Below are 17011 nucleotides of genomic sequence, written 5' to 3' on the forward strand. Positions count from 1 at the left end.
GGTAAATCCTTGAACAACCTGCCTTTCCAGTCTAGATTAAGCATTTTGATACAACATTCTTGAATGCGTTTAGATTAAATGCTTTGCATTGTCCTAAAGAGATAATCATAAAACATGTGCTTTGATCTGATTCTGAGTTTAGAGACTACCACTGCTCATAGTGCTCAAGCCTTGGCTTATTTTAGATATAATATTACATAACAATGTTTCATAATCAAGATTCTGAGGAGAGCTGAGCCCCTCATTGTGCGAATAAATGGTTTCAAGTTATATGGAACGGTTCTCTGTATAACAATGCTTGTGGCCCGGGGAATGAGACGCTGTTGGTGTCACCATGTGAAACCAGAAATATAACATGTTCTAGTCATTGAAAACATAATAACCTAGTTAGTAGGCCTACTACTGACTGAGTCAGTGGTATCCTCAACACCGCAGACACTGTCACAGTGTCACTCTTATAATGGCTCTCCAAGAACATTACTGAAATGCATTTAAACATGTGCTTTCACAAATTCATAACTTCAAATTCACACTAATACATTATTCTGGTTCATTTACATTCTTCTCCAGCTCATCATCAGGATCAGATATTTGGCACAAGAACATGTATTCTCTATATAGGCTGCCTATTCTCTAAGGGGAATAGATTCAGTAAATTCAGATTTTCAGCATTCTTTTGAAAAATACTATGGAATATTATAGGCAAACACGAGTCTTTTGGTTTAAAGAATGAAACACAACACAATCTCACAGGAGGTACTATTATATAGGCACTATATAATAGTACCTTTTGTTCTTGAAATCTATAGTGGAAAAACCTTCCCTTACATTATGTTTGTGAATACAAAGGAGTTGTATAAGCTATGGTAATATGAGCAAAAAAGTCAGTAGGCTATACAGGGCAGCACCACATCCTCAGTCTACTTTATACAACATAGGCCATGAATATATTTTTTTCAAATGAACCCTGACGGTCCCATTTGGTTCCATTTGTACAAATTTAAATTAACATTGATTTAGCAAATTACAAATTGGAGTCCCAGAGATAGAAATGCCATTAAATGGGGGTGCGTAGCCTAATCTAATGCATGTCAAACCGAGGGTCTGTGAAATGAAAATGGTTGAGAAGCACTGCTGGAGCCGTAAAGATCTTCTCTTATGGGGGTCCCTGGCATATATGGGGTAACAGGGTCCGGGGCTAATAAGTGTCAATTTGGGGGTCCTTTTTTTAATTAATTTTTTTATGAAAAAGTTTGAGCTCTGACGTGCGTTAGCCCAGAGCAACAGCAGCTCTGTGATTGGCTCGTACTAGGCAACCATTCATTGTCGTGAAGTGACCCTGGAAGTGACCAATCTGAGAACCCATCCTTGAAAAAGAAAACGGCAATAGCCGTCATCACAAATGTGATGAGGTCATCACAAATGTGATGAGGTCATCACAAATGTGATGAGGTCAGCACATTTGGGCACATTTCGTCATGTGGCTATGGCCGAATTTAGGCCAAGGAGTGTTTTTCGTGCAAAACTTCAGAATCATGAAAGCCCCCTAGTTTGACATATCACTTAAAGTATGCCGACATTTGGAAAATTTGGCCTTATATTGGTTGTCTATGCCGGTGTGGTATACAAAAATAACCATAATAGCCATAACGTAGCAATTTTTCCAGCAGAGCAGACCTCTCATTCTGTGGACCTTAATGACCAATTTAATAGAAAAAAAGTCGTTAAGTATGTTATGACATCACAGCTGGTTAATCTCTATTCCTTGATCTTTTGGGCCTGTGGCTCCCCGGCTACAAGAACAAGATTGTCCACATTTTATCTAGGCCTACGGATATGAAAAGATTTATGGGCGAAGTAAATTCCATATGTCAATGAAATTGTCTTGTGATATCATTAAACGGCATGACATCAACTTGTTCCTGTTTGCAGATGACTGTGCACTGCTGGTCTCGGACAGGAACAAACTGCATGTTGAAAAGGCCCTCAAGCAGCTCTGAACTCGATATAATCTGCAAATGTCAACCAGGATCTATAGGATCTCCTCACTGGTCAACAAAATCACCCTGAAGACCCTTACAGGAGCCCTCGTACAAGGTTTCTTCGACTATGCATGCACCTCTTGGTACCACCTCAAAGGCCCTTAAAACAAGGCTTCAGACCATCTTGCAATGGGTCTGGTCCACAAGATTCGCTACACCACCAAGATACCCATGTACCCCATGTCTAAATAGTACTAATCAACCAAGTCCACACCCATAACACCAGAGGGAGTTCAACAAACCATGTGCAACCCAGATACGGCACAAACAAGGAGGAACACGTTTATTTTCACATATGCCACCAAAATGTGGAAGTGGAACGCCCTACCATCAGTCATTAAGACACGCGAATCCCTTGACTTCTTCAAATGAATACTTCAAATGCGCTCTCAAAGGCCACCTATACGGACGCTGCAATTCGAAAATGGCCTCCGTAAAATCTGATTCCCCCACCCACCCCTTTTCCCCCTCACTGCAGGCCTATATGTTTTTTTCCCTTTTTCCCTTTTCTATGATGATTTCCTATTTTTGGTTATATGGAAGTCTATATTTGTATACGTCTCTAAATGTTATGATGAATTGAACATGGTGGACCCTATTGTAAACAAGTGTAATGTTAACAGTTTTGTATTGAGTTGTGCTTGAAATGTAAATCTTTCAAACAAAATCAATCAATTAATCTTTTATGACGGTTTAAGTGTATGTAACCATGATAATATACAAAATAATAACAATAGAACAATAAAAAAATATTATTAATAATAATAACGGTTATAATTATATATATATATATATATATATATATATATATATATATATATATATATATATATATATATATATATATTAAACACTCTAAGCGCTGATTGGCTCTTCCCGGAACCGTGGCGGCCAATCAGCCTCCACCTGCCACGGAGGAAGGAATAAATGCAAGATGGCTCCTCATATAAAAACAACAGTGCTCTGGGCAGCCTTCGGCGTGCAACAAAATTACTCTTTAATGCTCATTCGACTGAAATATCTGTCCGCAAGTAGTTCCGAAGGTTGACCCGGGCTACACATCGGTGTGTGTACGGTAGTCGGTGAGAAGAGAACTCGAGTGACACCGGGGGGACAAACTTTGAAGCCATGAGCCGCTGGTGGTAAAACTCTTGTCGGCAGACAGCCCCGGCCCTGAGCCCTTATAGCTGGGCCTCCAGTCGAGCTAACTGACGTTAGCATTAGCTCATGACTTCATATAGTGTCTGTTGGTTGGAAGGAAATCCCCCGCACGTTTCTTTCTCATTGCATTTTGAATGTGGTGTCGTGAAAGAAAGAGAAGGACACCCCCAGGCTCTCTCTGAATAAATAAATCACCATGGCTGTATCAAGGTAAGCTTTGAATAGCAACCCCTATAACAGCCAAAATGCTGGCTAGCTTTGGATATAGCAAAAAAAAAGAATGGTCGTATAATTACTGCTCTCTGTCTGGGGGATGATGGCCGACTAGCCATCTAGCTAACACAATGTAATATCCACTATAGTCTCCTATAAACTCGTGTCACCGGGTTGAAAAAGCCATGCACATGATTTTATTGAGTGCTTGTTTTGGGCTAAAATGTCCCATGTATTTTGGAACGCTAGTGAAACTCCTGTTACATTTTTTGTTCTCGCCTTCCAGCTGTCACTGTCTAATGAAATATAACATTTAAAATTGCGAACCTATCAAAGTAGAGCTCAATGGCAAAACGTGAGTTGCCTACCGGTACTTATTCTGTCACAATCTATAGCATTTGCTCGCCACGGACCTATAATAACGAATGTGCCATGGTTTGCTTGCTCTCTGCTAATTTAAATTCACCAGCTTCAGCTTGTCAGGGTGCAAGAATAAAGTGCTCCCAGTACTCTTCTGGTGGCAGCTTTTTTTTTTAATCTATTTAAATGGCACCCATAGCCTGATATTTAGTTAGCATTAATTTGCGTATCTGTGCCTATTTGTTTACATGCCGCTTTTCCTGTTGAGGTTGTTGTTATGACATTTCCACGTGGTCAAATGTTGTTGTGCTTTGCATAGCAAAATAGACAGTAAATTTTTAGTCCAGCTTATGGTTGAACTATTAAGGAAGACTGTTACAGCCAGGGCGCGTAGGGCAGCTGAGCTGTAATCCACTCTATATTATTAGATTGCTAATCAATCTGCACTTTTGCAATTTTATTTAGATGATTTAACAAGAAAAAACAACACATTATTATGCAATGGTGTTCACTTTTCAGTTTTCACAGCCCCACTGTCTGTTCTGTTCTGTCAGTGTGATGGTGTGATTCAATGTTTCTTTGGCAATCTGAAATGCATTTATTCTGACACAGAAACTCAAATCCAAATGTAAATTGATAATTATAATGTACAATAACAATCCTTTCAGTAGACATTTTATTTTCTAGCAATGTTTCCACCAAACAAATGTACAGATTTATTTATGTATTATTAACAAAGGACCCTTGATGCCTTTCAAAGCGTGCAAAACATTAAACAGTTTTTCTGACAAGTTTATTTATATAAGTGAGAGGCCTTCACTTTGAAACGGAATAAATTACAACAGTTTGGCAAATGGCAATACCCTCTGACTCTATTGTGCATGGTCACAATGCACGCAGCACACACCATGACCTCCTGTCTCTGTGTAACCCCCCCTCCCCCCCACAGACTTGACCGTCTGTTCATCCTGCTTGACACTGGAACCACTCCAGTAACCCGGAAGGCTGCGGCCCAACAGCTTGGCGATGTGGTCCGACTCCACCCACACGAGCTCAATAATCTTCTGTCGAAGGTGTGTGTGTGTTTGTCCAGTGGCCTGCCTTGCCCCTCAGACAGTTCTCAACTGAGAGATCCATCCCAAACTCCCCGTTTTCTACAGACGGTCCACACCGTATCGCCATAAATGATAAAATGACTGCGGGACACAATTGTAACTCAATAGACTTCTATGTATTGTCTTTTGTCTCTGAGATAGTATTATGGTTAATAGCTTTGTAATACTTAATGAGTAAAGGGCTCCTTAACTTGCTCTCTTAGTGAGGGATTCTCACTTGTGTTGCTCTTGGTGTTAGGCTTGATAGACTTGAATGAAATTGCAATGTATGCAAAGTAATCTTTCTATTCTGTCCCCCTCAATATAAAGGTCTTGACCTACCTTAGGAGTCCCAACTGGGACACACGCATTGCAGCAGGCCAAGCTGTAGAAGCCATTGTGAAGAATATCCCTGAGTGGGACCCATCCCCTAAGCCCAAAGAAGGTGATTTCATAGGCCAGTTGTTCACCAAGCCATCAATGTTTATATTGAAAGTGCATCAATGACACTACTACAAGTGCAACTTGAGACATGGACATGGCCAATCGAATACAACATTTGGCATGCGTACGCACATGAGTATGTGTGTGTGAGTGGCTTTGCGTCAGCATAATCATTACACTTAAATTCCCCTTTACAATGTTTACTTTGAATGGTATAATGTAGTCATAGCACATTTGAATGGCATAACACATGCATACATACGTACAGGAGAGAAGCAGAACATGAAACGGCACAAACTATTGACTGAGACAATACCACATTAAATTAAACACAGATTATTTATTTGCAAGATGCAAATTGGTGGCTTGGTAAGTATGTTGTTCGTGCATGAAAGGCAGGAGGTTATCTGTAAAAGAATGCTATTGTTTCGCCAGGAGTGATGAGTGTTATAACTGGTGTGTGAAATTGTCCTGTGTGTGTCTTGTAGAGTCTTGTGCGGACCTATCGCCAGAGGACTCCACATGCAGTCGGTTGACTTTCTACCACTTTGACATTTCCCGTCTGCTCAAGCACGGGGTTTCTCTGCTGGGATCTGCAGGGGCAGAGTTTGAGCTGCAGGAGGACCTGTCTGGTATGTCATTCTCATTGTAGTTCAATATGAAATACTGTAGGCTATGTGTCCTCATTATCATTGTCTCATATGAAAAACTGGCCAAAATTAAAGACTGTAGGTAGGTAGGTTTTGTAAAGTTAAAGTGAGTCATCTGAACTGTTATACTGAGCAGGTAGGTAGCTGTTGGCTAGTCCATGCACGGTGACCATTTGTGTACTCAAAACTCCATGAACTCCACAAACTTCCGAAAGACTATTTCCCTCTCAGTGGGTCTCTCATTTGAATGTGACCTTCCAGCCAGCTTCGATCCTTTGCATGCTCTTGTGTCTCCAGCACTCACCATGCTGCAGTCTGATTTCATTGGCTGTTTATGCTCCCCTGGCCTTTTCTTGATTGCATTACAATCTTTCTTGATTGTACATACAATTTAGGCACTTAGCAGACACTCTTAACCCAGAGCGACTTACAGTAAGCAAGAACAACACATGGTAATACATCAAATACGTAGAAATAGTCATCAAGGATCATAAGCAAGCTAAGAACCTAACATCCATCCAACATTAGAATATCTGTACTGTTGTACAATGAAACGGTGAGTATACAGCACTATAGTATATAATTGAAATTACATACATTTAGCCTATGAATACGCCTGTAATGTCGTCGAGGCTAGTGCAAGTGCTACGACAAGTGCGGAGGGCATAGATAATGGAGTCTGAAGAGGTGAGTTCTCAGACTACAGCAGAATATTGGGAGTGAATCTGCAGTACATAGTGACTTATTACTGACTTTCATAGTATGTGATACATTATTCGTGGCTATAGCGTCAGTCATTCTCACTTCCCAGTTGCATTTTGCCCCATGATATGTCCTGATTCATGTCCACATTTTGAGTGCATAAGTTATACATGTGTTCTTCAGAAAGCTGCACCAGTACGAGTGTTCCTCCTAACATCTATATACTTTGTGTGGTTTTGGCTTTGACTATACCTGTCATCTTGTGTCCTCAGGTGAGGTTGACCCTAAAGAGCGTCTGACCCGCCAGAGAATGCTTCTTCAGAGGAAGCTGGGCCTTGACATGGGTGCTGCTCTTGGTATGGACACTGAGGAGCTGTTCAACGATGAGGACCTGGATGATCCCAGATCACAGGGAGGCAAGACCACAGCCCCATCCAGCTCCTCCCGCAACCACGTAGTGAGTCCGAGATTATAATTTCTTTTGCGGGGGAAAACTTTAACTTTCACTAGACCTTTGGAGTATGCACTTAGTGTTCTTTGTATCACACAGTTGTCTAATAATAAATGGGGAACGGGTCAAGCCCCCTTGTGTATCCCTTACTCACAGTCTACTTTTTGCCGTATAATTTGTGGCAGCCAGTATCGGCTTGCGCTTTTAAACGATGCTTTTTTGGGGGGTTTTCAAAAGCATCAGACTTGTTTGTCCATATGTGGTTTTCACTGCAGGGCTGCGGTCTTGAATAAACTAGGGTTTCCAAAAATAGGTACATTCTGAACATAATCAAAGAGTGTGAAGCTGGACAGAAGCCGGATGTATACATATTGTAGCTGTCTACTACTGTGCACAGGTTTCATGTACAGCAGGGGTAGGCAACTTTGAAGATGTCCACTATAGTTCCACACTGACTCCAGAGGGCCACATTGCATACATTGTATATTGTTGTCAAAAATAGCAGATCTACAAGCTATTCTTTTATTTGCAATCCCGAAAAATGTATTATTTATTTAATTTCAAATGCATTTAGTTATACTTATGTTAACATTATGAACTTAAATGCAAATAACTGGACATAAAATGTCAATGATTATTGATTGTAAATTACAATCAATAATCATGTACTGTTTTAGTATGCATGTTACCTTACAATAATTAAACTTTGTTCAGCCCATGCAGGCTGCTGAGCTGATAAATTCAGAATTCCGGCCAGGCATGAGCAATCGGCAGAGGAATAAGGCAAAGAGGATGGCCAAACTTGTAGCGAAGCAACGATCCAGAGACATGGATCCAAACGAAAAAAGGTATTTCAACGTTTTGCTTCACACTTACTTCACAAGCCTTTGCTTTTTTTGAGTGGTGCAACCACTCCTATAGACCGCTATGTGTGTCCCTGGGTCTGTCTGTCCAAGCACGAAAATAGTGTTGTTCACCACCAAGTGTCACTGTTGCACAGCCTAAGACACAGACACACACAGGCCACACAGGCACACAGGCCTCTTTTAGTTTGGAATGTTGTCATAACTGATCAGCATTTCTCCCTCCGTAGCAATGACAGTTTTGAGGGTGAACCAGAGGAGAAACGCAGGAAAACCACCAATGTTGTTATTGACCAACCAGCGACAGAGTCTAAAGTCTTAATCGATAACGTTCCAGATGGCACCAGTCTCTTGGAGGAGGTAAGGAATCGGCCTGCCGACATTTTGACTGTAATAATAAATCACTCTTGCGTCAACATATGTCCGTCTACTTTTCATTGAATTAAACTGGCTGACTATGTTTGAGTGTGTGGGGATGAGGAGTCTTGTCATAAGTTACATCATTGATGACAGAATGTGCTAACAACAATAACGATTAAATAATAATTAATTAAAATACGTGTACTGTAAATAAAGCAACAAAAGTATTTTAATTTATTAATTGATTTATTATCTCTGTTTTGGCTTCAGACAAACGAATGGCCTTTGGAGAGCTTCTGTGAAGAGCTCTGCAATGACCTTTTCAATCCTTCATGGGAGGTAAGGACGAAAGGCCAGCTGGACAGAACACTTAATGGAAAAAGTCCTAAAATGTCCATGTAATGCATTCATTCTTTTATTTATTAGACAGGACAGTGTAGTGAGTGTGGAAAGATTAAGAGAGTTGGACAGAGACATGACAGGAGCTGCACTCATAACTCAGGTACATGGAGCGCTACCCAGCAGCCAGGCACTATGACTGTGCAGGTGATCTGGCATGTCCAGGCCATGCACATTCCTGAGTGTCATGGATAAAATGAACTCATTCTTGAAATTTCTGTCTGAAGATTGTTACCAGAGAAGGTATTGATTTACAAATTAAATTAAAATGTCTTGATGATGTATTAGACTCAGAGGTACTTTACACAATCCATGCCAGTACACTACAATGGAAATGCAGACCAGTGGCCAGCGTCTCTATTGTAAAAAAAAAGTATGCTAAATGTATTTAGCAAAAGGCAGATGCACACCTCAGAAGGCTAGTGACATGTGCGTAGGGCAATAGAGCATACATTAAAAAGGGTAGATTTGAAAAACAAAACGGGTCCCGCACACTTGTCAGACACTTGCCAAAATGTTGCTCTTTATATCTAATCAACCGAAACGTTGACCGGATTTAGTCAAGCGGGAACGTAATAGGAAAGGTGGTATTAAGCACCAATCAACCGAGTTAAGCGGAAACTTAAAGGGATGAGTGGCATGAGAGTCATTACAATTGTATAGATAATTCCACACAGACTACTACATGTGGTTGCTTTCCAGATCCGTCACGGTGCAGGCACGGGTCTCAGAGAAATACTCAAGTCTCATGGAGCTGGTGGAGGGAAGCTTGTGGGAAGCACCTCCGAACAGGTACACAAGCCATCTGAGAGTATCATCTTTTGTGTGAACTTGCCAGACCAATTAAGCTAACGATGTCTGACTTTTTCTTTGTTAATTTGGGTTAGATGTCGCGGCAGCATCAGGAGTGGTTAGAGGACCTGGTCATCCGATTGCTCTGTGTCTTCGCACTCGACCGCTTTGGAGACTTTGTATCTGATGAGGTTTGTGTGTCTCATACTCTTGTCTACAACTTTAGATTTGGTCATTTAATTGAAGTTGGGAAAACGGGGGTGCATTTAAACGGGAAAACAGGGTGCATTTTAACCTTTTCAACCGTAAAGAATTGGCTTCGATATGTCGAATCAATGCAATTATCTCAAACTATGGCTTTCTGCTAATAAACTAATCAACAAAACAAAAACAAACACTATGCTTTTCGGGACTAATCAGAACCTTGCATCCAAAACCAAAAATCTAATCTACAATAACAGCACTTGTCTTGATGGTACGCAACTGCATAGAGTTGATCACGTCAAATACCTCTGCATATGGCTTGATTCTGAACTCTCATTCAAATGTCACATTGATAACAGGAAATAAACTATAGCGCTGGCGTTCTCTACCGTAACAGGAAATGTGTCACATTTACAGTCAGAAAGAAACTCATGTTACCCTTCATAGAAGACTATGCTGTTTACCAGACTGCACCTAAAAATAATCTTCTTCCAATCAATACCGTTTACAACCGTTTATGCAGATTTATTCTGGGCTGTCCATATATGACTCACCATTGCACAATGTATGAAACTCTTAACTTGCCATCTCCCTCGGTGAGACGACAGCAGCACTGGTTACAGTTCATTTTTAAATGCATTTATTTTAATTATCCACAGTACCTCAAACAGTACATGGTGCATTACACCTCTAGGCTGAGACATTGTTCACAGGTCTACTTTAATGTTCCAACAGTATCTACTTCCGTCGACAAAAAAGATCCTTTAGGTTCAAAGCTCCTTCTGACTGGAACAATATTCCCCATTATATTCGGTCAATAACATCTTTTCAACTGTTTAAAACTCTGCTGTCCTCTCACTTTGACAGTTCCTGTACATGCTTTCACTAACCAACAGTAGGCCTATCATACAGTAATGGATCTAGAAACGCATTGTTTCACATATGTGTTTTGTTGTTTTTATGTTTCTATTTTGTTCTACAGTATGTGTTTTTGGTTCCAAATATAGAATTTCAACACAATGTTCATTGTATACAAATAATTAAATTGCATGGTTTAATTATCAACAGAATATCTATGGGTGGGTAATAGACACAATTAATCATGTGTTAAAGTATGGGTGATACTGATATATTATGTTAGACATGTTTTCTTAATTCGTATAAGAGAATGTGTAGAGAAGCAAGAATTGACATTGCAATTAAAGTTCTCAAACTCTGCCCGAACCCGACCAGGCCCGACCAAGCCCGACCCGACCCGACGTTTTAGGGCCGGGCCGGGCCCAAAAAATATGCTAATTAGTCGGGCCGGGCCGAGCCTCGGGCTCTGATTTTCCGCAATTTTTTTTTTTTTTTTTTTTTTTTTTTTTAAGTGTTATTATAATAAAAATAGCAATTCTGTTATTTGTGTAATGTGATTGTGTATACGTGTATGTATTTATTATGAAGAGGGCTGCGCTAGGGGATTCACTTGTGACAGGAGGACTGGAGACGGGGGTCGCATGATGCACTGGCATTTCAGAAATTCAGACTCGGAGGCCTCGTACACACATGTCAAACCATGCGACTTCCATTGGAAAAGCATTGAGAATGAGGCGGCCATGAAACAGACAGAACAGATCATGTCAGTCCAGCATGTGTGTACGAGGCCAGAGCAGCATTGCAGCCAGCCCCGCGCGCAGGCAGTAGAGAACAGTGGACGGTGAGAGACTTGCTTGCTACCGCTGGTTTCCCTCTGGTTTGCGCACCAAACGAGCTACTAACCACCAGTTAACTTACCAAGTTGCCATATGCTTAAATATTTTATAAAATCAATCGGATTATCACAGCTGAAGAAGCGTCAGGTTTTCGTCATGTTGCACCGAGTCTCGTTAACCCAGCTGGCTGCGATGAATAAAACCTAATTATTAATCAACGTCACCAAACGATCCAGTGATATATAACTTATAGCTACACGTAAAGCAACTTCACTTCAGAGGAAACTAACGGAGGGAGCTGCAGCTGCTATTCGTGTTTACTCACCAGTCACCACCACCACTGTATGGAATCCATTAGAATGATTGGAAATGGAAGTTATGGAACATTAATAATAGCCTATTCTAACGTGAGTTACATAATACATACATACATCCTTTATTTCGATAAATCCGTTGATCTCCGTTCTCACTTTCACACTGAAACACGGCGCCGCTGCATGCGCTGCTATTTAGTGCTGCTTTTTTTTCTCTCTCTTTTTTTCCTGTCGGGCTTTTGACGGGCTTCGGGCTTAACATTATGGCAATTTTTAGGGTAGGGCCGAGCCTCGGGCCCACCCAGTTAGGGTAGGGTCGGGGCGGGCCATAATTTTTGGGCCCGTTGAGAACTTTAATTGCAATTATGCTGTGATATGCACTACACGGTCAGGTACTGCATGGGTTCTCGACCTTTTTGGCTGGGGACCCCCGGAAATGCTTTGGCCATGTCTCGAGACCCCCGTCCCCCTGTAAGGGCGACCTGTGACCCTGTCTGTCTGTCTTTTTCACCAAGGTGGTGGCCCCTGTAACCCTGTCTCTGTGTCTCTTCCACCAAGGTGGTGGCCCCTGTAACCCTGTCTCTGTGTCTCTTCCACCAAGGTGGTGGCCCCTGTAACCCTGTCTCTGTGTCTCTTCCACCAAGGTGGTGGCCCCTGTAACCCTGTCTCTGTGTCTCTTCCACCAAGGTGGTGGCCCCTGTCAGGGAGACCTGTGCCCAGGCGCTGGGCGTGGCTCTTCGCCACATGACCGATAACGGCGTTGCCATGACGACAGACATCCTCCTGAAGCTGCTGACGGAGGACCAGTGGGAGGTCCGTCACGGAGGGTTGCTGGGGATCAAGTACGCCCTGGCTGTCCGACAGGTAACTGTGTGTGTGTGGCTCGCGCTCTCTCGGTTCAGGTCTTGGGAAGAAGCTGTACTCACTTTTTGATCTTTCCTCAACTAGGATTGATATTTCAATCTTGTTCCAAAAGCTCTTTCCTCTCCTGTTCACACAGAGATTTGCTATACAGCAAAACTGATGAGTCTGCATTGGTTTTGCTCTGTGTTTTGTTGGTCAACCGGCCTATTTGATCATAATAAAGATTATCTTAATCCGTTGCTGGCTGATGTAATCACTTTGCACTAGCCTGAACTTTTCTTTGTTGTTGCTTAGTTTCACTGTGCAAGCCAGCTAAAATGAGCACAGGCAGATGTCTGCTTTCCAACATTACGTCATGTGGCGGCCAAGTCTATGGACTTATGAAGTAAAAACCTGCACCACTTGTAATGTCCTGTGGCAGCCAAGTCTATGGACTTTTAATGTTTGCTTTAAGCAAAGCAAACATTAAAAGCAGTGACGTCATGTGGCAGCCATAGTGGGCACCCTTCACTTAACACGAGTGTGATTACCGGTACACAAACGTCCATTTGTCTAATCGACATGCTATATCTAAATATCATTCTTGCGGATAGTGGTCAAGCAAAAAACGAAATGACAAAGACAACGTTGACATGTGAAAACGTCTCTTTTGTTCACCTGTTCTGTGGTTCTTTTGGTCCTCTGTCAGGACCTGATGGCGGTGTTGCTTCCGCGGGTTCTCCCGGCCATCACAGAGGGTCTGCAGGACCTTGACGACGACGTGAGGGCGGTGGCAGCTGCAGCTCTCATTCCGGTGGTCCAAGGCTTGGTCCGGCTACTGCCCAGTAAGGTCAGTAGAACATCCATCAGCCCATTAAGACCTGGAATACTTTACCCATCATTTTAGTTGTCCGACAAACGATAACCTACCTCAAACCCTAACCGCAAGCACAGAGCAGGGCCAACCTTCACGCCTTAATCCGGTCGCTTTCCGCATGTCAGACCAATGACTTGTCGGAAAAGCGTACGGACCCCATATTTCATACTTTAGATGTTGGAAAAATAGCAGATCTACAAGCTCATAGCAAGGTCTCATCACGAGATTTTAGATTTGCTATTGTAGAGAAATCTTGAGTGTGCAAATCTTTGAACATATATATATTCTTTCATAGTGGAAGTTTTTTTAACTCAAATCTTTGCTTCTGGGTTAGTGTGTGTGCTGCATTTGAATCTTGCAACCCCTCTAATGTCTCTCTCCACTGTACCTGTCTTTAAAATGTAATCTGGGTGATTCATAATTGTCTATTTCTTGCCAGCGGCAACATTGCACAGTTTTCCTTTTTAAAACATCCTCTTGTTTTTCTTCTTTTCAGGTGCCCTTCATAGTGAACACGCTGTGGGATGCTCTGCTGGAGTTGGACGACCTCACAGCCTCCACCAACAGCATCATGACCCTGCTATCTTCACTGCTCACCTACCCACAAGTCCGACAGTGCAGGTCAGTAGTGGAGAGGACCCATCTTTGAGATGTTCCAAAAACCCGGACACCAATTACTTATATTTTGTACAAAAGTCATTTTACTTGGCCCTATTCAATATTTTTCAAAAAATTGCCCATCTAAAAGCTCACATGTACAGTAGCATGCAACTATAGGCCTTACTGTTTTTGAAAATCGGTACACATCAGCTGCATAATTGCCGTTACTGATCAAAGTCAAACAGTGGCCTATAGCCCGGCCAAACGGAGCCTAAAACGACCCTAAAATATTTCGGGACAAGACTGACGCTGACGAGCTAAATACCGTAGCTCTGTTTGATGACAATGACGAGACGTGTGTGTGTTATTGTTGACAAGACGAGGCTACACGAAAATGTTAGTGGATTGACGAACAAAGTTTTAAATGCATGAAAATGTTCCGCCAATAATGTCACTGCTCTCGCCGCTATCCTCCTCTCCAGTCTCCTTTCCTAGTTGGACACGCATGCATCTGCATGCATGCACACACACACACACACACACACACACACCGACCCATTTCGACTCCGTGTGCGCATGCGTGTCCTCTTCAGACCACCACCAGACTGGGGGAAGCTGGCACCGCTGAGATCACTTTGCTTGTCCCCGTGGATTGGAAATATGATTTAAAAGGCTATCCGATGATAGCGTGGATTACAGCACAGTTGTGTGCAATTATTCAATAAAGAATTCACATATCACCGCACCTCGTCAAGCCTCCAGTATCGGCTCAATGCGAAACATGTTGCACCGAGCCTAGCCTGGAAGCTAACGTCAATCAACAACAGTAGCTCTGGTCGATAGTCTAGTTAGGACTCAGGAGTTCTATGGTACTTAATTTGATCCTTTCCCCTCACTCACACCCGCGGAAGCTGTGCAGCCCCTCATTTTTAACATAAAAGCCTACTTTCCTCCTTCTAACACTATGGATCAGAGCTAATGTTATTCCAACTCCCAGTAGCAGTTCAAGTACCCGACCAGATGACATGGTTTCTAACTAAACGGTTATGGCCAAATAAAATGTAAAATCTGCTATGGCTGTTACTGTATGTCCACGGAAGAAACAGAGGTGTTTTCTTAGGGTCATGTCACATATTTGCTGCACCAATTGAAGCCCCCCCCAAACCCTGTAGGATGCATTCCCCAAAACTCTCAGAGACATGCCCCCACCATCCAAACCTTCAATATTACTTTCCCCAGCTATTTATTTTTATTTACTTAGTGTTTTTCCTTTAATAAAGTTGTTTTTGATTCATGTCCCCTTTGTAAAGCATTTTTGGGTACTCAGAAAAGCTGTATATAAATTATTAATTTTGAGATATTATTACTACAAAAACAATGTTTTATTGCTTAAACTTATGTATTCACTATTCATTGATTCACTAGTATACCAAAATCCATTAAAAAAATGTCTCTCTCACAGTTCTTGGGTCAAATAATGATATGCGATTAAAATGTGATTAATCGAGATTAACTTCAAAGCCTCTGATTCATTAGATTAATTTTTTTAATCGAGTCCCAGCTCTAATTAATACCTGTACGCTATAGACATTTTATTTAAAGACATTTTAAATTTTTTGACAAACTGGACTAAAACCTTTTACTAAAATGACTAAAACTGACTAAAACCCTTAGGAGTTTCCGTCGACTAAAACTATCAAGGATAGAAATGACTAAGTCTGACTAAGACTAATTCAGCATTTTTCCAAATGACTAAGACTGACTAAGACTAATTAAGCATTTTTCCAAAAGACTAAGACTGACTAAATCTAAAAAATGCCTGCCAAAAACAACACTGCTGCGGCTAACGCCATTTCAGTATCACAACTACAGAATTGAGAAGTGATTGTTTCATTACTGTAAAAAGATGTGGTTTTAATGTGAGCTTATTGCGACCAAAGGTTGCAGTTAATTATGGAACCATGCGTTTTTCGTCGCTCAAAATCCCCATACATGGGGAAAGCCCCCATATATTGTGCCCAGGTATCACTATGACGAGGCCTGGCCTTACCTGGGCCCTCATCAAACCCTGTACACTCAAGACCCTGCCACCGCTGCCACCCTTAGATCTATATATATATATATATGTGTATATGGAGCTGACCTGTTCTGTCATTGGTCTGACCTCATAACACCCTGGACAGACTTTTTTTCATAACTCTGCTGAAAGTGTGTCTCTGTCCTGCAGCATGCAGCAGTCATTAACGGTCCTGGTTCCCCGGGTTTGGCCGTTCTTAAGACACACCATATCCTCTGTCAGACGGGCCGCACTGGAGACCCTCTTCACTCTGCTGTCCAAGGCTCAGGCTGACCAGGTAAATGGAATGGATAAAGGTCCTTTCAGCTGAGGAGCGACTGGACGCGCCTAGTAATTCATTTTCACCAACACGCGTCTGGGCGACTAGACCTGGATTGTGGTGACCTTTTTTTATTACGCTACGCGTCTCCCTCATGAGCAGACCTGTCGTTGATCCAGTCGACAACGCCTGCGTCACTCTCGCAACCTGTCTGAAAGGACCTTTGGATGTTGGCCCTTTTCATCCTGTACTGGTAGAACAACTTGCATTGAGGTCATTTGACTTTGAGTTCTGGCTGACATTCTGGGTTTATTTTTCTTCCATAGTGTGGTTAATAAATCTAAGCTCTCACGGTCACTGCTGTGCGTTTTTTTTAAAACCTGATGTACTTCCACTTTGATTCTTTGTACCTTCTCCCAGAGGGCAGAAGTACAAACTCTCCATTTAAAACATCACTGACAATATATTTTAGCCTGCTCATGAATAGACTGCAGAGTGGGGAGTTGGAGAGTTCTGTGCTATCATTCTTCACGAAATTCGGCAATATGGTAGAGGGCCGTGAGAATCCCTCAGGAACTGAAGCTCACACTCATTTGTCAATATATCTCTGAC

At 41.9% G+C, this 17011-nt stretch overlaps 1 protein-coding gene across 3 annotated transcripts in view; it reads left to right on the forward strand.

Annotated features, from left to right (window-relative positions):
- Window positions 1–2989: 2989 nt before the first annotated feature.
- Window positions 2990–17011, forward strand: part of btaf1 (BTAF1 RNA polymerase II, B-TFIID transcription factor-associated) — a 40288-nt gene continuing 26266 nt past the window's right edge. For all 3 annotated transcript variants that reach the window (XR_014569904.1, XM_083775740.1, XM_083775741.1), the window contains exons 1-14: window positions 2990–3413; window positions 4726–4849; window positions 5201–5315; window positions 5803–5946; window positions 6939–7123; window positions 7832–7965; window positions 8211–8340; window positions 8611–8679; window positions 9442–9531; window positions 9627–9722; window positions 12431–12607; window positions 13296–13436; window positions 13960–14084; window positions 16291–16417. Coding sequence is in view for 2 of the 3 variants with exons in the window: in XM_083775740.1 (XP_083631866.1) it covers window positions 3400–3413; window positions 4726–4849; window positions 5201–5315; window positions 5803–5946; window positions 6939–7123; window positions 7832–7965; window positions 8211–8340; window positions 8611–8679; window positions 9442–9531; window positions 9627–9722; window positions 12431–12607; window positions 13296–13436; window positions 13960–14084; window positions 16291–16417 (1671 nt within the window). In the remaining variant the exon portion in view is untranslated. The remainder of the gene's footprint in view (window positions 3414–4725; window positions 4850–5200; window positions 5316–5802; window positions 5947–6938; window positions 7124–7831; window positions 7966–8210; window positions 8341–8610; window positions 8680–9441; window positions 9532–9626; window positions 9723–12430; window positions 12608–13295; window positions 13437–13959; window positions 14085–16290; window positions 16418–17011) is intronic.

This window comes from Protomyctophum parallelum, assembly GCF_964188405.1.
Source record: "Protomyctophum parallelum genome assembly, chromosome: 10".
NCBI classification, from domain to species: Eukaryota; Metazoa; Chordata; class Actinopteri; order Myctophiformes; family Myctophidae; genus Protomyctophum; species Protomyctophum parallelum.